We start from the raw sequence: 23,005 nt of genomic DNA on the forward strand, positions 1-23,005 counted from the left end.
GTCGGTTAACTGCCTTGTTCAGGGGCAGAACTACAGACTTTTACCTTGTCAGCTCTGGGATTCGATCTAGCAACCTTTCGGTTACTGGCCCAACGCTCTAATCACTAGACTACCTGCCGATAAAAAGATAAGGTCGGTGCAGTGCTGATGGAGCTAGTAACTGATAAACTCTCATAGGATGGCCTCAAAAGACTCTCTGCCCCATTTTGAGCCTGCACTATCATTAAGATTTCACTATAACTCTTACAATCTCTGGACATGCCAACGAAGAGGCATTTCTTGAAGCGACAGTGTTGGCAACGGTTGCGGTTCATTCTCATGATGAGGCAGTTCTCATTTTTCACACACATCTTGTAGTTGATGTTCTGCTGGATGCTGCGACGGAAGAAACCCTAGACAGGAAATACAAGCAGATGTACAGTTAGTTTGCATCCTGGTTGGTTTTAATGGTAATATAGACTGTGTAATGTAATCATATCATATCATATACAGTTTGTGTTTATTTGTAATGGTCTTTACCTTGCAACCCTCACAAGCGTGCACTCCGTAGTGGAACCCAGATGCAATGTCTCCACACACTTTGCACAGGAGCACCATCCCACCAGCCTCTGTGGACATAGCAAGAGAGAGGCACAGATAATCAGAAATGTGATCAGATCAGTGAGCCTACGAGGGTGAATACCAACCAATTGTACAAGCAACAAAAGATGTGTACAGTCAACTAAAAGATTCAGGGGAGATGGGTAATGGATAAGGTGGATATTCAGGTTCAGGAAGTAAAGAGGAAAAATAACACATTGCTAAACAACTCACTGGTGAAAGTTCCTGTGAATCCACATGGTCTTGTCCCAGCGATGGGGTGTTGGTAGGTGTGCTGGTGGGTGGATGTTGATGTAGCCACATTGTAGACTTCTGGGAACTGGAACACCAGTTTGGAAGATGGAGGGGTACATCTTCCTCCTCTCTGGCCCTTCAGGGACCCCAGGGGCCCGAGCTCTGTGAAGGTGATCTCCTCTGGGGAGGAGGGCTGGGAGTGGGAGGAGGGGGGGGACTCGGTCTGGTACCCACTGGACGGGCTGCCGGGGCTGGCACTGCCAGAGGAGCCCGCATACAGAATAACACCACCTGTTCGCAAAACAGAGATAGAGCAGGGAGTTAGTCAGGTAGCCGACACAAAAGAGCTGAGAAGTTTGCTCTGAAAAGGAGTTTAAAGTATCAAAGTTCATGCTGTAGTTTAGGATGCCATATTCAACAAGCAAAAACCTTCATTTGAAAGGGCTGTACTGAATTAATTTTGGTGTTGAAAAATATGCAATTTATATAAGCGCATAACATGTTTTGGAACAGCAAGTTTTACTGTGATGTCATGTTGCACATCCCTCTGACCCTGCAAAGGAGATCAGCTCTGAGAATGTGCTGCAAGCGTCCTGCCTCATCATATGATATGAATTGAATAGGTATAATTGTGCATTCAAGCGCATGCAGGGAGAGTGGAGCAAGGTAAAACATGTGGGAAACACAGCGCATGGCTTCTGTGCCAACCAAATTCTAAATATGCACATTTTCCCAACAGTGGTGTGTTTCCAACAAACGGACTCTTTTTCGCTTATGTTTTCATGTAGGCCTACCGAATAAAAGTCGAATATTCAATGTGTTTCAGTCACATTTTCTAATTTTCAAACAAATTTGCGTTAAATATAAAACGTGACTACTTTGGTCTTGGCACGTGCGTGCGGTAGCCAATAGCTCACAGATACAGTGAAGGGTAGGCTGTGTGGGTTGGCTAATCTACTTGATGAGATTATTATAAAACCGAAAACGTTTGTATTTTAACGACACAAAAACATCCCACCATGTCGAACGAACATAATATCTGTCTGCATTTATACAATTACACAGAAACTTCCTGTTTTCATCACAGCTGTCATTATTTCGTTTTATAAAATATGACGTTAGGCTACTCGCATAAAAACTGTGTATGGAAACGTGGTTATTGAAACATATTTTTTGCGTCAGGCAAACCACAGTATTTATTTTCGGTCGTTATAAATAGGCTAACAGTAAGGAAATTAACGTAGCGTTTTATCTCTGTTTTTCATACGTTTTTAGGCCCCTACGCCTTTCGCTGCCTTCGCATCCTCTCTCCTCGCATCTCTGTTGTTCATGAGCTGTCCACGCGCTGAGACACCACTGCGCGCGCTCACATGTTTGCGCGAGGTATACTGCCTATACTATAGCCCGCTCTGTTGGCACTGTTCCCAAGCCAGCTAGCAGCAAGACACCTGACACCGTTAATGCGCTGACCAAATCCACAGTCTCGTGTAGATAGTTAAAACAATCACCACCCGGTTCTGTGTGGCTCAGTTGGATCCACTGGGGACCAGTACGGGGGAAAATTATGAAAATAAATGCACACACTACTGTAAGTCGCTATTGACAAGACCGTCTGCTAAAATGTAAAAATGGGTCCATGATTTTAGAAATATAGGTATGGTGGGGGAGCGCCCCGGGAATGGTATAGAGAGGTACTTACTTACCGACTTTATTGTCCCCATGGGGAAATTTTGTTGCAGTGTCATGTACACGTTTAAAGTGGCGTTTAAATACAAAACAAAATTGACAATACAACTTTCATAACAGTTACATACCAATAAAACATTTAAAAAAAGATTAGCCTGCTGGCCTTACTGAGTCGACAGGAACATTAGCCTGAGCTATTTTGGAGGGATATCACACCTGGCACAAATTATTGTCTAGTTCTGTTTTTCCTGCTGAGGGGTGCCCTATACCTGCGCCCAGAGGGGAGTAGTTCAAAGTCCGGGTACAGGGGGTGGCTTGGGTTTAAAATTATTTTGTGAGCCTTGTGTAGGGCCCTGACCTTAAAGATCTCATCCAGACCTGTCTGTTTGACTTCAAGTACCTTGCTTGCTGTGGTGATAATCCTCAGCTTATTTCTCTGGTTGACAGTGGCATTGCCAAACCAACAAACAATACAAAAGTTAAAATACTCTGAATGATAACAGAGTCAGTATAGTACAGTCTACATTAATAAAACCTGTTTGGGATAGGGGGCAGCATTTTCACTTTTGGATGAATAGCGTGCCCAGAGTGAACTGCCTCCTATGCTAATATATGCATATTATTAGTAGTATTGGATAGAAAACACTCTGATGTTTCTAAAACTGTTTGAATGATGTCTGTGAGTATAACAGAACTCATATGGCAGGCGAAAACCTGAGAAAAATCCAACCAGGAAGTGGGAAATCTGAGGTTTGTAGTTTTTCAAAGCTTGGCCTACCAAATACACAGTGTCTATGGGGTCAAGTTGCACTTCCTAAGGCTTCCACTAGATGTCAACCGTCTTTAGAAACGTGTTTCAGGGTTCTGCTATAAAGGAGGGGGGAATGGGAGCTGAATGAGTCATGGGTCTGGCAGAGTGTCTCAGGCTCATGACGCGCGGTCCCGACAGAGTTAGCTCTCGTTCCAGTGCTTTTCTACAGACAATGGAATTCTCCGGTTGGAACATTATTGAAGTTTTACGTTAAAAACATCCTAAAGATTGATTCCATACATCGTTTGACATGTTTCTACGACCTGTAACGGAACTTTTAGAGTTTTTGTCTGGACATAGTGCTCGCGCCTCATGAAGATAGATTACTGGGCTGAACACGCTAACAACAAGTGGCTATTTGGACATAAATTATGGACTTTATGGAACTTTATGGAACAAATCAGTCATTTATTGAAATCTGACACAGCGGTTGCATTAAGGAGAAGTCGATCTTTAATTCTGTGAATAACATTTGTATCTTTTATCAATGTTTATTATGAGTATTTCTGTGAAATGATGTAGCTATCTGCAAAATCACCGGATGTTTTGGAATCAAAACGTAACGAGCCAATGTAAACTGAGATTTTTGGATATAAATATGCACATTATCGAACAAAACATACATGTATTGTGTAACATGATGTCCTATGAGTGTCATCTGATGAAGATCATCAAAGGTTAGTGATTAATTTTATCTATATTTCTGCTTTTTGTGACTCCTATCTTTGTCTGGAAAAATGGCTGTGTTTTTTTGACTTGGCTCTGACCTAACATAATCATATGTTGTGCTTTCACTGTAAAGCCTTTTTGAAATCGGACACGATGGGTAGATTAACAAGAAGTTTATCTTTCATTTGCTGTATTGGACTTGTTAATGTGTGAAAGTTACATATTTCAAAAAAATATTTTTGGATTTCGGGTGCTGCCTTTTCAGTGGAATGTTGTCGAGGGTTTCCGGAGTCCCCGGCGACGACCCACGGTCCGGTTTCTCCGGCGACGACCCACGGTCTGGTTCCTCCGGCGCCGACCCACGGTCCGTTTCCTCTGGCGACGACCCACGGTCCGGGGCCTCCGGCGACGATCCCCGCACCAGAGCCGCCATTGAAGATGACGTATCCGCGAGCAGAATGGGTACTTCGCCCCGCACCGGAGCAGCCCCCGACGGTAGATGCCCACCCGGACCCTCCCCTATTGAGTCAGGTTTTGCGGTCGGAGTCCGCACCTTTGGGGGGGGGGGGGGGGGGGGGGGGGGGGGGGGGGGGGGTACTGTCACGCCCTGACCATAGAAAGCTGTTTATTCTCTCTATGTTGGTTAGTTCGGGGTGTGACTAGGGTGGGTCATCTAGGTGATTTATATTTATATGTTGGCCTGGTATGGTTCCCAATCAGAGGCAGCTGTTTATGGTTGTCTCTGATTGGGGATCATATTTAGGCAGCCATTTCCCCTTTGTGTTTTGTGGGATCTTGAGTTGCCTGTTGTTTAGCTTCACGTTTCATTTGAGATTTATTGTTTTGTTTTGTTTTGTTTTGCTGTGAGTTTCACTTAGTAATAAAAAGATGTGGAACCCAGATCACGCTGCGCTTTGGTCCACTTATTATAACGATCGTGACAGGGAAACATGACCATCTGTCATTTTTCTTTCCTCTTGTTGTCTTCCCTGTTTTCCCCTTGATTGTTAACACAGCAGAGCTAGTGCTCGTCTTTTGACAGGGACCTCCTGGTCCTGCCCTGGCCTGCCACTTCCTGAGACTGGAAACAGACAGCCTGCTGCTGACCCAGCCAGGACTTGCCCCACCTTCACCCACACACAAATATTTTGGCATGTCCACCTGAACACTCACGTGAGCTACTTTTATGTTAGTTTGTGTGCGTGAGGGGCCCTGAACTGGTGCCATAAATGTGATAAATTAATTATCAGCTTTTACAGTCTCCCCAAGGCAAAGCTTGACTATACTGCTATATACTGCACTGCAATAATATGTCATCTACTTGACCAGTGGCTAAGTAGAGTATATGGCCTTTGTGTCAAGTCAACTAACTCAAATTCAGAGAACATGGCCCTCATGAGAGTATAGAAAACCATAGGGGGCCATAGGACTTTAGGAATGTAAATTGGCTTTGATGTTCAGCCAGAAGGATAGCACATAGCCTATAGCACGCACCAGAGGATACCCCATGTAACCCTTGGAATAGACAGAATAGGAGCCATACACTCACTAGCACAAGCTAGTTAAAATGCACGTTAGTGCAGACAGACACTACTGTTAATTGTGGAATCAGCAGCAGGTTGGGAAGTGAGGAGAGCAGTTTCCCATCGTGACCTTAACCAACCCGTTCTGCCACTAATCTATCTGCCTGAGTGGAGGTGTAGAGCCAGGCAGGCTGTCTGCAGGCTGTCAGGCAGGCTGAGGCTGTCAGGCGGGGAAACGTGAGCGCTGAGCACTTAACAGGCACAACAATCCTTGCCCCCCCCCCCCCCCCCCCCCCCCCCATTATAGCCTTCCCCTGGTTTGTTCTCTGTGCTACGCTATGCTACAGCTGTAAGCCTGGCAAGGCTGCTAGTGTTTTCCTAGCTTGTTTTGCCTTTGCAATGACTTGTCATGAAGGATAGGGTTGAGGTAGAGAATAGGGTGGAGGTAGAGAGTAGGGTTGAGGTAGGGTGGAGGAAGAGGATAGGGTGGAGGTAGAGGGTAGGGTTGAGGTAGAGGGTAGGGTGGAGGTAGAGGATAGGGTTGAGGTAGAGGGTAGGGTTGAGGTAGAGGGAATGGTTGCGGGTAGGATTGAGGTAGAGGGTAGGGTGGAGGTAGAGGTTAGGGTGGAGGTAGAGGGTAGAAAGTAGGATTGAGGTAGAGGTTAGGGTTGAGGGCAGAGGGTAGGGTGGAGGTAGAGGGTAGGGTGGAAGAAGAGGGTAGGGTTGAGGTAGAGGGTAGGGTGGAGGAAGAGGGTAGGTGGAGGAAGAGGGTAGGGTGGAGGTAGAGAGTAGAGAGTAGGATTGAGGTAGAGGTTAGGGTTGAGGGTAGGGTGGAGGTAGAGGTTAGGGTGGAGGTAGAGGGTAGAAAGTAGGGTTGAGGTAGAGGTTAGGATTGAGGTAGAGGGTAGGGTGGAGGTAGAGGGTAGAAAGTAGGATTGAGGTAGAGGTTAGGGTTGAGGTAGAGGGTAGAAAGTAGGGTTGAGGTAGAGGTTAGGATTGAGGTTGAGGGTAGGGTGGAGGTAGAGGTAGAGGTTAGGGTGGAGGTAGAGGGTAGAAAGTAGGGTTGAGGTAGAGGATAGGGTGGATGTAGAGGGTAGCGTGGAGGTAGAGGATAGAGTTGAGGTAGAGGGTAGGGTGGAGAAAGAGGGTAGGGTGGAGGAAGACAGTAGAAAGTAGGGTGGAGGGAGAGGGTAGGGTGGAGGGAGAGGGTAGGGTGGAGGTAGAGGATAGGGTGGAAGAAGAGGGTAGGGTTGAGGTAGAGGGTAGGGTGGAGGTAGAGAGTAGGGTGGAAAAAGAGGGTAGGGTGGAGGAAGAGGGTAGGCTGGAGGTAGAGAGTAGGGTGGAGGAAGAGGGTAGGGTTGAGGTAGAGAGTAGGGTGGAGGAAGAGGGTAGGGTTGAGGTAGAGGAGTTCACCCATTTGGCTCCAAACACTGTAATTTATAGCTAGATCATAAAAGTTTGTGAATTATTGATGTACAGTATGTGGCTGAAGCCAGGATCCAAACTGACAGCTGCCAAAGCATCCTAAGTAAATACATTACAGTAAACAATGAGGAGCATGTTACTATGTCTCTAAAAGACTGCATTAATCCAGCTAGGAGAAGAGTAGGCCACTGTCTCAGTAACAATGTGCAATGGTATTTGGATGTGCGCTCCATGGCTGACATAGATGCTGCAGCGGGCCTATAACCATACACACACAACACGTGCACACACGCATACTGATGCCACAAAAACACTCACACACTTTAACACTCACCACATACACTGCTGCTACTGTCTATTATCTATCCTGTTGCCTAGTCACCTCTACGTACATATGTATATGTACATAGTTATTACCTCAATAGTTACCTCAATTACCTCGTACCCCAGCACATCGACTCTGTACTGGTACTCCCTGTATACAGCCATGCTATTATCTCGTACCCCAGCACATCGACTCGGTACTGGTACTCCCTGTATACAGCCATGCTATTATCTCGTACCCCAGCACATCGACTCGGTACTGGTACTCCCTGTATACAGCCATGCTATTATCTCGTACCCCAGCACATCGACTCGGTACTGGTACTCCCTGTATACAGCCATGCTATTATCTCGTACCCCAGCACATCGACTCGGTACTGGTACTCCCTGTATACAGCCATGCTATTATCTCGTACCCCAGCACATCGACTCGGTACTGGTACTCCCTGTATACAGCCATGCTATTATCTCGTACCCCAGCACATCGACTCGGTACTGGTACTCCCTGTATACAGCCATGTTATTACCTCGTACCCCTGCACATCGACTCGGTACTGGTACTCCCTGTATACAGCCATGCTATTATCTCGTACGCCAGCACATCGACTCGGTACTGGTACTTCCTGTATACAGCCATGTTATTATCTCGTACCCCTGCACATCGACTCGGTACTGGTACTTCCTGTATACAGCCATGCTATTATCTCGTACGCCAGCACATCGACTCGGTACTGGTACTTCCTGTATACAGCCATGTTATTACCTCGTACCCCTGCACATCGACTCGGTACTGGTACTTCCTGTATACAGCCATGCTATTATCTCGTACGCCAGCACATCGACTCGGTACTGGTACTCCCTGTATACAGCCATGTTATTATCTCGTACCCCAGCACATCGACTCTGTACTGGTACTCCCTGTATACAGCCATGTTATTATCTCGTACGCCAGCACATCGACTCGGTACTGGTACTCCCTGTATACAGCCATGTTATTATCTCGTACCCCAGCACATTGACTCTGTACTGGTACTCCCTGTATATAGCCATGTTATTACCTCGTACCCCTGCTCATTCACTCAGTACTGGTACTCCCTGTATACAGCCATGTTATTATCTCGTACCCCAGCACATCGACTCGGTACTGGTACTTCCTGTATACAGCCATGTTATTATCTCGTACCCCAGCACATCGACTCGGTACTGGTACTTCCTGTATACAGCCATGTTATTATCTCGTACCCCAGCACATCGACTCGGTACTGGTACTTCCTGTATACAGCCATGTTATTATCTCGTACCCCAGCACATCGACTCGGTACTGGTACTTCCTGTATACAGCCATGTTATTATCTCGTACCCCTGCACATCGACTCGGTACTGGTACTCCCTGTATACAGCCATGTTATTATCTCGTACCCCAGCACATCGACTCGGTACTGGTACTCCCTGTATACAGCCATGCTATTATCTCGTACCCCAGCACATCGACTCGGTACTGGTACTCCCTGTATACAGCCATGTTATTATCTCGTACCCCAGCACATCGACTCGGTACTGGTACTCCCTGTATACAGCCATGTTATTATCTCGTACCCCAGCACATCGACTCGGTACTGGTACTCCCTGTATACAGCCATGTTATTATCTCGTACCCCAGCACATCGACTCGGTACTGGTACTCCCTGTATACAGCCATGTTATTATCTCGTACCCCAGCACATCGACTCGGTACTGGTACTCCCTGTATACAGCCATGTTATTATCTCGTACCCCAGCACATCGACTCGGTACTGGTACTCCCTGTATACAGCCATGTTATTATCTCGTACCCCAGCACATCGACTCGGTACTGGTACTCCCTGTATACAGCCATGTTATTATCTCGTACCCCAGCACATCGACTCTGTACTGGTACTCCCTGTATACAGCCATGTTATTATCTCGTACCCCAGCACATCGACTCGGTACTGGTACTCCCTGTATACAGCCATGCTATTATCTCGTACCCCAGCACATCGACTCGGTACTGGTACTCCCTGTATACAGCCATGCTATTATCTCGTACCCCAGCACATCGACTCGGTACTGGTACTCCCTGTATACAGCCATGTTATTATCTCGTACCCCTGCACATCGACTCGGTACTGGTACTCCCTGTATACAGCCATGTTATTACCTCGTACCCCTGCACATCGACTCGGTACTGGTACTCCCTGTATACAGCCATGCTATTATCTCGTACGCCAGCACATCGACTCGGTACTGGTACTTCCTGTATACAGCCATGTTATTATCTCGTACCCCTGCACATCGACTCGGTACTGGTACTTCCTGTATACAGCCATGCTATTATCTCGTACGCCAGCACATCGACTCGGTACTGGTACTTCCTGTATACAGCCATGTTATTACCTCGTACCCCTGCACATCGACTCGGTACTGGTACTTCCTGTATACAGCCATGCTATTATCTCGTACGCCAGCACATCGACTCGGTACTGGTACTCCCTGTATACAGCCATGTTATTATCTCGTACCCCAGCACATCGACTCTGTACTGGTACTCCCTGTATACAGCCATGTTATTATCTCGTACGCCAGCACATCGACTCGGTACTGGTACTCCCTGTATACAGCCATGTTATTATCTCGTACCCCAGCACATTGACTCTGTACTGGTACTCCCTGTATATAGCCATGTTATTACCTCGTACCCCTGCTCATTCACTCAGTACTGGTACTCCCTGTATACAGCCATGTTATTATCTCGTACCCCAGCACATCGACTCGGTACTGGTACTTCCTGTATACAGCCATGTTATTATCTCGTACCCCAGCACATCGACTCGGTACTGGTACTTCCTGTATACAGCCATGTTATTATCTCGTACCCCAGCACATCGACTCGGTACTGGTACTTCCTGTATACAGCCATGTTATTATCTCGTACCCCAGCACATCGACTCGGTACTGGTACTTCCTGTATACAGCCATGTTATTATCTCGTACCCCTGCACATCGACTCGGTACTGGTACTCCCTGTATACAGCCATGTTATTATCTCGTACCCCAGCACATCGACTCGGTACTGGTACTCCCTGTATACAGCCATGCTATTATCTCGTACCCCAGCACATCGACTCGGTACTGGTACTCCCTGTATACAGCCATGTTATTATCTCGTACCCCAGCACATCGACTCGGTACTGGTACTCCCTGTATACAGCCATGTTATTATCTCGTACCCCAGCACATCGACTCGGTACTGGTACTCCCTGTATACAGCCATGTTATTATCTCGTACCCCAGCACATCGACTCGGTACTGGTACTCCCTGTATACAGCCATGTTATTATCTCGTACCCCAGCACATCGACTCGGTACTGGTACTCCCTGTATACAGCCATGTTATTATCTCGTACCCCAGCACATCGACTCGGTACTGGTACTCCCTGTATACAGCCATGTTATTATCTCGTACCCCAGCACATCGACTCTGTACTGGTACTCCCTGTATACAGCCATGTTATTATCTCGTACCCCAGCACATCGACTCGGTACTGGTACTCCCTGTATACAGCCATGCTATTATCTCGTACCCCAGCACATCGACTCGGTACTGGTACTCCCTGTATACAGCCATGCTATTATCTCGTACCCCAGCACATCGACTCGGTACTGGTACTCCCTGTATACAGCCATGTTATTATCTCGTACCCCTGCACATCGACTCGGTACTGGTACTCCCTGTATACAGCCATGTTATTATCTCGTACCCCAGCACATCGACTCTGTACTGGTACTCCCTGTATACAGCCATGTTATTACCTCGTACCCCTGCACATCGACTCGGTACTGGTACTCCCTGTATACAGCCATGCTATTATCTCGTACGCCAGCACATCGACTCGGTACTGGTACTTCCTGTATACAGCCATGTTATTATCTCGTACCCCTGCACATCGACTCGGTACTGGTACTTCCTGTATACAGCCATGCTATTATCTCGTACGCCAGCACATCGACTCGGTACTGGTACTTCCTGTATACAGCCATGTTATTACCTCGTACCCCTGCACATCGACTCGGTACTGGTACTTCCTGTATACAGCCATGCTATTATCTCGTACGCCAGCACATCGACTCGGTACTGGTACTCCCTGTATACAGCCATGTTATTATCTCGTACCCCAGCACATCGACTCTGTACTGGTACTCCCTGTATACAGCCATGTTATTATCTCGTACGCCAGCACATCGACTCGGTACTGGTACTCCCTGTATACAGCCATGTTATTATCTCGTACCCCAGCACATTGACTCTGTAATGGTACTCCCTGTATATAGCCATGTTATTACCTCGTACCCCTGCTCATTCACTCAGTACTGGTACTCCCTGTATACAGCCATGTTATTATCTCGTACCCCAGCACATCGACTCGGTACTGGTACTTCCTGTATACAGCCATGTTATTATCTCGTACCCCAGCACATCGACTCGGTACTGGTACTTCCTGTATACAGCCATGTTATTATCTCGTACCCCAGCACATCGACTCGGTACTGGTACTTCCTGTATACAGCCATGTTATTATCTCGTACCCCAGCACATCGACTCGGTACTGGTACTTCCTGTATACAGCCATGTTATTATCTCGTACCCCAGCACATCGACTCGGTACTGGTACTCCCTGTATACAGCCATGTTATTACCTCGTACCCCTGCACATCGACTCGGTACTGGTACTCCCTGTATACAGCCATGCTATTATCTCGTACGCCAGCACATCGACTCGGTACTGGTACTTCCTGTATACAGCCATGTTATTATCTCGTACCCCTGCACATCGACTCGGTACTGGTACTTCCTGTATACAGCCATGCTATTATCTCGTACGCCAGCACATCGACTCGGTACTGGTACTTCCTGTATACAGCCATGTTATTACCTCGTACCCCTGCACATCGACTCGGTACTGGTACTTCCTGTATACAGCCATGCTATTATCTCGTACGCCAGCACATCGACTCGGTACTGGTACTCCCTGTATACAGCCATGTTATTATCTCGTACCCCAGCACATCGACTCTGTACTGGTACTCCCTGTATACAGCCATGTTATTATCTCGTACGCCAGCACATCGACTCGGTACTGGTACTCCCTGTATACAGCCATGTTATTATCTCGTACCCCAGCACATTGACTCTGTACTGGTACTCCCTGTATATAGCCATGTTATTACCTCGTACCCCTGCTCATTCACTCAGTACTGGTACTCCCTGTATACAGCCATGTTATTATCTCGTACCCCAGCACATCGACTCGGTACTGGTACTTCCTGTATACAGCCATGTTATTATCTCGTACCCCAGCACATCGACTCGGTACTGGTACTTCCTGTATACAGCCATGTTATTATCTCGTACCCCAGCACATCGACTCGGTACTGGTACTTCCTGTATACAGCCATGTTATTATCTCGTACCCCAGCACATCGACTCGGTACTGGTACTTCCTGTATACAGCCATGTTATTATCTCGTACCCCTGCACATCGACTCGGTACTGGTACTCCCTGTATACAGCCATGTTATTATCTCGTACCCCAGCACATCGACTCGGTACTGGTACTCCCTGTATACAGCCATGCTATTATCTCGTACCCCAGCACATCGACTCGGTACTGGTACTCCCTGTATACAGCCATGTTATTATCTCGTACCCCAGCACATCGACTCGGTACTGGTACTCCCTGTATACAGCCATGTTATTATCTCGTACCCCAGCACATCGACTCGGTACTGGTACTCCCTGTATACAGCCATGTTATTATCTCGTACCCCAGCACATCGACTCGGTACTGGTACTCCCTGTATACAGCCATGTTATTATCTCGTACCCCAGCACATCGACTCGGTACTGGTACTCCCTGTATACAGCCATGTTATTATCTCGTACCCCAGCACATCGACTCGGTACTGGTACTCCCTGTATACAGCCATGTTATTATCTCGTACCCCAGCACATCGACTCTGTACTGGTACTCCCTGTATACAGCCATGTTATTATCTCGTACCCCAGCACATCGACTCGGTACTGGTACTCCCTGTATACAGCCATGCTATTATCTCGTACCCCAGCACATCGACTCGGTACTGGTACTCCCTGTATACAGCCATGCTATTATCTCGTACCCCAGCACATCGACTCGGTACTGGTACTCCCTGTATACAGCCATGTTATTATCTCGTACCCCTGCACATCGACTCGGTACTGGTACTCCCTGTATACAGCCATGTTATTATCTCGTACCCCAGCACATCGACTCTGTACTGGTACTCCCTGTATACAGCCATGTTATTACCTCGTACCCCTGCACATCGACTCGGTACTGGTACTCCCTGTATACAGCCATGCTATTATCTCGTACGCCAGCACATCGACTCGGTACTGGTACTCCCTGTATACAGCCATGTTATTATCTCGTACCCCTGCACATCGACTCGGTACTGGTACTTCCTGTATACAGCCATGCTATTATCTCGTACGCCAGCACATCGACTCGGTACTGGTACTTCCTGTATACAGCCATGTTATTACCTCGTACCCCTGCACATCGACTCGGTACTGGTACTTCCTGTATACAGCCATGCTATTATCTCGTACGCCAGCACATCGACTCGGTACTGGTACTCCCTGTATACAGCCATGTTATTATCTCGTACCCCAGCACATCGACTCTGTACTGGTACTCCCTGTATACAGCCATGTTATTATCTCGTACGCCAGCACATCGACTCGGTACTGGTACTCCCTGTATACAGCCATGTTATTATCTCGTACCCCAGCACATCGACTCTGTAATGGTACTCCCTGTATATAGCCATGTTATTACCTCGTACCCCTGCTCATTCACTCAGTACTGGTACTCCCTGTATACAGCCATGTTATTATCTCGTACCCCAGCACATCGACTCGGTACTGGTACTTCCTGTATACAGCCATGTTATTATCTCGTACCCCAGCACATCGACTCGGTACTGGTACTTCCTGTATACAGCCATGTTATTATCTCGTACCCCAGCACATCGACTCGGTACTGGTACTTCCTGTATACAGCCATGTTATTATCTCGTACCCCAGCACATCGACTCGGTACTGGTACTTCCTGTATACAGCCATGTTATTATCTCGTACCCCAGCACATCGACTCGGTACTGGTACTCCCTGTATACAGCCATGTTATTATCTCGTACCCCTGCACATCGACTCGGTACTGGTACTCCCTGTATACAGCCATGTTATTATCTCGTACCCCAGCACATCGACTCGGTACTGGTACTCCCTGTATACAGCCATGTTATTATCTCGTACCCCTGCACATCGACTCGGTACTGGTACTCCCTGTATACAGCCATGTTATTATCTCGTACCCCTGCACATCGACTCGGTACTGGTACTTCCTGTATTTAGCCATTTTATTTTTACTCGTTATTGTTATTCGTTACTCACAGTGTATTTACTCCTCGTCACTATTTCAAATATATTTTTTTAAATCTTTAACTATGCATTGTTGGAAAATGACCTGTAAGTAACCTTTTTACTGTTAGTCTACACCTCTTGTTCATGAAGCATGTGACAAATACCATCTTATTGGATTCATTGGAGGGGCCTGAATAGACGGAGTTGAATTTATATTATGGATTGCATTTATGTATATTTATATTGCAAGTATATTCAAAAGTCTACTCTATTCAGGTATTTAGGTTGCATTATAAAGAAGAATGACACCAATGGGACTATTTGGCAGCCACCAAATATCCATGTAGACTAAATGCATGATGCATCATTTGGGGATTATAATAGATTATCTCCATCACACTGCATTACCAAGAATGCAGGATGTCACGGATTGCCCTATAGCAGTTTTAGCATCACTCTGAGGACTACAGCGGATCAAATGACTTTGCAGGCTACAAATAGCCTACTGACAGGAAGGGCTGTCACGTTCCAACTGTACATAGCACACTTTAGTCTAGCCTAGCGGATGTGTGCGCTGAACCTTCAGTTTGGGAGAGATGGGAGAGATGTTGATCAGCGGCGTTAGTTGGGTATCGCCATACCCTAGCTCAAGACCAAAAATGGTAAGTAGGCAAAAACAAAGTAGACTAAAATCGTTCCAATCCCGATTATAATTAAACGGTGATGATTGGCTGGTTTTAGGACCATGCGGAGAGCAGCTGCCAGCCTGCAACCCTTTCTTTCACTTTTAGAGAGCAGAGCGCAGACAGTGCCAGTTTGCTTTGGCAGTCAGCCGTTTAGGCAGTGCGCCAATTGCTTTGAATTTGACGTCGACATTTGAACTCGGCCTTCTAAGCCTTGTTGTTATCTGATAGATATATATTTGTTATCAATTAGTTCAATTCGGAATTGGGAGGTGACCATTCGAAACCAAAAGCTATTTTATTGCTATTAAAATACAGGCTGTGATAGCTGTAGGCCTGATTGATATTTCAATTAATTTGACCAGTAGACTAGTGTAATTTTGGTTTCATATAGTGGTATGATAATAAACACAACTGAACGTGCTATTTAGAGCATTTCCCCCAAATGGATGTCATGATTTTGACTTCAAAGACAATAACAATTGTAGGCAATAACAAATGTACATGGTCATGCAGTGACAGAATGATAATTGAGATAATGCAAATCATTAATTGTTACTTAGTTAGGATAACTTTTTTTTAACTTCTTGCTGTAGGCCTACTTTTTCATCATCCCATTCCTGCAGCCCTAATCCTACCTGTTGCCTACTTCCGTCTGGTATAATGCATTTCCACGCTATCAGTCTTCCTTGTCCATCTTCCTCAATTAAAATGAGATATTCTTACAGATCAATCTTGTTGCTAAAACGTCATTAAAGTTATGTAACTATAGTGTGGATGTAGGGCTGTTTTTAAAAATATATATATAATAATCACCCAAATGCGTAAACAACACAATAATATCAGACAGACAAGCTGTCCCGGGGAAAATGCGCGAGGCGCCCCCTCGTTGGCAACTATGCTGCAATCACTATTCTCGTAGCTGCCTTGTTGATACAACATGTTTCAATATTCTCCAAGCTGCATCGTTCGTTGGTACAATGTTTCAATATTCTCAGAGCAACCATGTTGATACATTGCTTCAATACTCGCAGAATGTTTACCTTCCCTGGCGAAAACTGCAGACAGGCAAATGTATACATGTGCGGGAAGTGCACGAAGCAATGTTGACATTGTAGGCTTTGATGTAGGCTATGCTTTTTATTTCTATTCATGTATAGGATTTATCTGGCATAGTTTGCATTTGCGGTCAGCTGTTTTATGCACCGGTTACTTTCACATTGATGTCATTATTTGAAGTCGGCCTTGTTGTGACTTGATAGCACGTATTATGCATCTATTTCATGTTGCACTGTATGCGTCGTTCCACAAGTAAATGAGACAATTTATGATGAGGTTGAGTAGTGGTTGACATTGTCCACGGCGTTCCACACACCTTTAAACACAATATTGCGGTGATAATTAATGCCTGAGGTTAATCACATCCCCCAACCCACCACACCTCACTTTGCCATACCCTGGGTTTAGATGAACTGACGCCACTGATGTTGATGCAGGGGACTTGGGATATAGGATCCAGGACTAATGCATTTGATTACAATAAATCGCGCATAATATGGGAAAACGTGACGAGAGATAAAGTTAATGCATGAAATCTCTAACACACTTTCCAACCTAAACTCCCCCCTTTCCACCACCGGAGGCACCATCACTACAGAAGTGCCGGGAGAGAGAGAGCGAAGAGAAAAAATAAATGGGGAGAGAGAGAACTGTATCGGCCTGTGAAATCACGCGCCGCACGCGGCTTAGCAAATGCATCCACGTGAGGACGATTCGAGAATGAGAGGAGTGCATTCAGTGGGAAGACTCGCGCTGCATGAAGCTATCACCAGCAGTCAGAAATTATAATCACCACCTGCGCTTTATAGCCTCTGTTATAATTTTAGAGGAAACGCAAATAGAGCATGGTGTACGGTTGGTTGGGGATGTTCTGAATGGGCGCTAGAATCATTCGTGCGAACTGCAAGGACCCCCCCACACACCGCACCGATCATTCATAGAGACAGTGGTCCTTATTGACCACATAGAAACACTGGATTACCGTTCTGGCAACAGGTTGGATGATCTGATTAGACATCCTGTGGGTTGTAGGTACGTTTAGATGTAGTTCACAGCACCCAGAGTGTGCCAACACTTGACCTGACTGGCATGGTTCCAAAGTGTGTGTGTGTGTGCATCCGGGCTTCTCAGTTAAATGCCATCACCCATTGCATTGCTCTGTGAGGTTCACCTAATTGGGCAGCAGGTGAATATGGGGCTCTGGGTTAAACCAGCAGTAGCCTCACTCTCAATATTATGCAATCAGTTGAATTATCTTGTGTTATTTAGATTAGGATGTATATGGATTACATCTGATTTTGTTTACTTCTGCTTGGTTTGATAAGATAAATCAAGAATGCATGTACTGTATCTCGCCCTCTGAGACCAATACATATCAAGGTCAAACAGGGGCACCAGCTGTAGGTTAACTGAGCCATGCATTCATAGAGTCAAGTTGGATGACCTTGTCAATGAAGAAAAGAGAGAGAGCCACCATTCAAAACCGCCTCCAAGTTGCAGGCAGAAAAATGCTGTGGCATGGGGATCAGATATCCCACATTACTGCACCGGTGACCTTTTAACCTCCGTATTGACATCATGCAAACATCCGCAAATTGTATACAGTATTTAGATTACCCGAATAGCCCATACAAAATATCTAAGGCCAATAAAGTAGATGATGAATAAATTAATAAAAACGTTTTTTATATAACATTTTGACAAATAAATGACTAAGTAAGTTTAGTGTAGGATGCAGAGGTCTGAACAGCTCCAAGTTTTGTCCTCCAGATAATAACTGACATGGAACCAGTGGAACACATGGAACATGCAGAAGGGCGCCTTGACCCAGGCCGTTTGCCACAGTCGTTTCCATCACCTGGACTGAAACGTGACTGCAGAGTTAGTAAATGAATCACCACTCAACAGCTGGGAGTGGAAGTAGAATATGTAAATAAATATTATGATGCCAGGTGTACTTTGGCTAACCTTGTGGAAACACCGCCCAATGTTCCATGCATAACTCTATAGTTTCCCATAGCCATAAGCTTTGCGTTATCAACCCATGTCACTGGCCCAGCCTCCAAGGGCGACAGGTAGCCTAGAGGTTAAGAGCGTTGGAGCAATAACCGAAAGGATAAGCAAAAAAACACATTTACATTTCACATGTGTATAACACACACTTGTACATGTGTGAAATAGGACAAACATAGGCACCCACCTAATTATTAATGTAGTAATCACAACACTTCTCCTATCTATTCAGTATCGCAATGCACACTGGGTGGTAGAGAATCATTTACTTATAGATACACACGAAAACAAAATCGCCTGCCGTCTGTTGGCAATAAGCATAGAATGCATTGGAACCAGTGACAGCTTGCTCCATGTGAGTTTGTTTTCATGAGGAAAAACAGGAAGTGTCTCCTACCCATATGAAAAAATACTATAGTATACTATGGTATAAATACTACACTCTTAGAAAAACGGTTTTAAAAGGGTTCTTCGGCTGTCCCCATAGGATAACCCTTGTTGGTTCCAGGTAGAGCCCTTTTTGGTTTAAAGTAGAACCCTTTTGGCTTCCATGTTGAACACTATGTGGTTCTACCTGGAACCAAAAAGGGTTCTTCAAAGGGTTCTCCTATGGGGACAGCCAAATAACCATTTTAGGTTCTAGATAGGACCTTTTTTGTAATATCCAACAAGTGGATGTTTTCTTTCAAGCATACAGTGTATAGTATTTACTGTAGTGTTTTTGCAGACTTTATTGTAGTATTTACTGTAGTGTTGCGGCCATGACTGTAGTATACCGTAGTATTTACAGTTTACTATAGAATAAATACTGTAGATTTTTTTTTATGGTATATACTATAGTAATTACGTAGTGTTTTTGCGGGCTTTAGTATACTACTCATTCAAGGGTTTTTCTTTATTTTTTATATTTTCTACATTGTAGAATAATAGTTTAGACATCAAAACTATTAAATAGCACATATGGAATCATGTAGTAACCAAAAAAGTGTTAAATAAATCAAAATATATTGTATATTTTATTTTCTTCAAAGTAGCCATCCTTTGCCTTGATGACAGCTTTGCACACTCTTGGCATTCTCTCAACCAGCTTCATGAGGAATGCTTTTCCAACAGTCTTGAAGGAGTTCCCACATATGCTGATTACTTGATTGTTGGCTGCTTTTCCTTCACTCTGCGGTCTAACTCATCCCAAACCATCTCAATTGGGTTGAGGTCGGGTGGTTGTGAAGGCCAGGTCATCTGATCTAGCACTACCATCACTCTCCTTCTTAGTCAAATAGCCCTTACACAGCCTGGAGGTGTGTTTTGGGTCATTGTCCTGTAGAAAAACAAATGATAGTCCCACTAAGCGCAAACCAGATGGGATGGCGTATCGCTGCCGGATGCTGTGGTAGCCATGCTGGTTAAGTGTGCCTTGAATTCGAAATAAATCACTGACAGTGTCACCAGTAAAGCACCCCCACACCTTCTCCTCCATGCTTCAAGGTGGGAACCACACATGCAGAGATAATCCGTTCACCTACTCTGCATCTCACAAAGACACGGCGGTTGGAACCAAATCTCTCAAATTTGGACTCATCAGACCAAAAGACAGATTTCCACCGGTCTAATGTCCATTGCTCGTGTTTCTTGGCCAAAGCAAGCCTCTTCTTCTTATTGGTGTCCTTTAGTAGTGGTTTCTTTGCATCAATTCGACCAGGAAGGCCTGATTCACTCAGTCTCCTCTGAACAGTTGATGTTGAGATGTGTCTGGTACTTGAACTCTGAGTTGCAGTTAACTCTATTGAACATATCCTCTGCAGCAGAGGTAACTCTGGGTCTTCCTTTCCTGTGGAGGTCCTCATGAGAGCCAGTTTCATCATAGCGCAAGGTGGTTTTTGCAACTGCACTTGAAGAAACGTTCCAAGTTCTTGACATTTTCCAGATTAACTGACCTTCATTTCTTAAAGTAATGATGGACTGTCATTTCTCTTTGCTTATTTGAGCTGTTCTTGCCATAATATGGACTTGGTCTTTTACCAAATAGGGCTATCTTCTGTATACCACCCCTACCATGTCACAACACAACTGATTGTCTCAAATGCATTAAGAAGGAAAGAAATTCCACAAATTAACTTTTAATAAGGCACACCTGTGGAATTCCATGTGACTACCTCATGAAGCTAGTTGAGCGAAGGCCAATAGTGTGCAAAGCTGTCATCATGGCAAAGAGCGGCAACTTTGAAGAATCTCAAATCTCAAATAAATCTCAAATATATTTTAGATTTGTTTAGCACTTTTTTGGTTACTACATGATTCCATAGTTTTGATGTCTTCACTATTATTCTACAATGTGGAAGATAGTAAAAATGAAAGAAAAACCCTTGAATGAGTAGGTGTGTCCAAACTTTTGACTGGTACTGTATATATACTTGGCATGTAGGTTTCACACTTATGGGTAGTACAAACTGGGTATGGGGAGGAAAATGGGCAGGGTATATGCAAATAAATACTGTAGTATAATATACTATAGTAATTACTGTAGTGTTTTTGCCGACATTACTGTAGTATTTACTGTAGTGTTTTTGCGATCTGTAGTATACTGTAGTACAGTATACTACAAAATTATATAGTAAGTAATACATATGATCGAGGGATGCTACAGTGTGTACAATATACTACAGTTTACTACAGAATTCTATTGTAAGTATTGTAGCAGTCTATAGTAAACTGTAGTCATTTTTTATGTGGGAAGTTGCGTGAACTTCAAGCACTGTCACATATCATCGTCAATCTTTTTAGCAGTTTTTCAAGTGCACCTTTGTATGCTTGAAAGAAAACATACACTTGTTGGATATTACACCTGTTTCAGAATTTATATCAGTCAGTATTCATGGCATTTTCCAAGTTCACGCATGGGAGGATAATGCACAAAAAGCATGACGGTCCTGTGATAAAGTTGAATTGTTCTCATCTCCATCTCGCTACTTTCTAAACATATACAATTGGACATACAGTACCAGCCTTATAAAACTGTTTCAAATCGTATTAAGTCGACCCCCTTTCTAACATGCTGATGAAGAGACACCTTAAATGTAAAACCTCATCATGCAGGACATTTGGGAACGTATTTTACACACAAATACGCACGACTGCAAAGAGAAACAAACACAATAAAACATGGTAAATACTCTTTAAATGTTTTTTAAAATCATCACCATACTCAACTCAAAATGTATAACTCCAATGCCAAATTCAATATTGAGCTACAAAAATAGCATTGCTATGCGACTGATATATAAAGTGTATGCAATAACAAAATATAATTTGAAAATTATCAATCAATGGAAATAACAAAACATATCATCGCAATCATAGCACTTACCACCCGGACTGTCCATGTTTCTTGATGTGTCTTGTTTGCTGTGATGAATGAAGCTCGACTTGTCAATATACAGCTGCTTCTGAATGTCAATATGCAGGATCAATACTAAACTACAGACAGGTGATAGTCGAGAACTACCTGTGCGTAAAATACCTGAGCCATGGAACAAGCGCACGGTTGAAGACAATCGTATTGATCTGTCAACGACAGAACACTCCGTAGTATACTGTAAGCACAGTTATGTCCAGCTGTATTCTATGCAGAAGAGTTATGTCCAACTGTCTCAGGTGTGCAGGATATATTATTATTGCATGCTACCTGGATCCGTTCTGCACTGTGCTAGTGAGTTGCTTGGTTCAGCGGAAGGGAGTGTCGCGAGCAGAGAACAAGTGATTTTAATAAAAAATCCCAATAATTCACAGCTCCATCAGCATCTCCGAGGATGAACTGAACTGTAAACTAGACAAAATAATACACACACTCACTTCCACATCAATCACGTTTTCAGGTGGCTTAAAAAAATGTGACTCGTCCTCTCTCAATTTCTGTTGTGTCTGTTTGGATGTATCTCATCTCACTATATGTCCCATTTGAACTCTCCTTTCACTCTCTCCTTCCGTCCTTTTACTCTGTAATGCGTTCTCATTGGCCGGTATCTAGAGCTGAGGGGAGATTTGATGCGCTTATGTGACCGTGCTACGCGTTTAGTAAAGCCACGGTGCATGTGCGCTCTGCATGTGCAAGGGGCGTGCGCCGCCCTACTGACATACTGTACATTTTATACATACCATAATACCGAGCGTGCGATAACGAGAAGTGGGCGGATGAGGCACATGCACAATGGGCGGCGCACACCGTGACTGGTCCGGAAGTTGTTAGTAGCGGACTGTGCCGCTTAAAGTTGATGTCCGAACATTCAGACCATGTGTCTTAGGAACAAATAAACAAACAAGTGACACATGTTGTCCTAAATGTGTGTGTGAGTGGGTGTTTGTGTTTGTGGAGGAAATGTAGGCTGTCACTTCAGCATACAGTATTTTACTGTGGCAGGATTTTTCGCATCCCCTCAGTAACATTCAATTGCAGTTCATTATTTTGTCACTAGAGAGCGCTACAACGCCAGCAAAC

At 44.8% G+C, this 23,005-nt stretch overlaps 1 protein-coding gene across 1 annotated transcript in view; it reads right to left on the reverse strand.

Annotated features, from left to right (window-relative positions):
* The window catches only part of LOC120058827 (nuclear receptor subfamily 1 group D member 1-like), a 29,868-nt gene extending 7,428 nt beyond the window's left edge, over positions 1-22,440 (reverse strand). Inside the window, exons 1-4 of the mRNA XM_039007558.1 lie at positions 21,878-22,440; positions 814-1,125; positions 520-608; positions 248-392 (exon numbers count right to left, since the gene is read on the reverse strand). Of these exons, the coding sequence (XP_038863486.1) occupies positions 248-392; positions 520-608; positions 814-1,125; positions 21,878-21,893 (562 nt within the window). The 5' untranslated portion in view covers positions 21,894-22,440. The remainder of the gene's footprint in view (positions 1-247; positions 393-519; positions 609-813; positions 1,126-21,877) is intronic.
* Positions 22,441-23,005: the final 565 nt, after the last annotated feature.

Source organism: Salvelinus namaycush, chromosome 14, assembly GCF_016432855.1.
Source record: "Salvelinus namaycush isolate Seneca chromosome 14, SaNama_1.0, whole genome shotgun sequence".
Taxonomy (NCBI): Eukaryota; Metazoa; Chordata; class Actinopteri; order Salmoniformes; family Salmonidae; genus Salvelinus; species Salvelinus namaycush.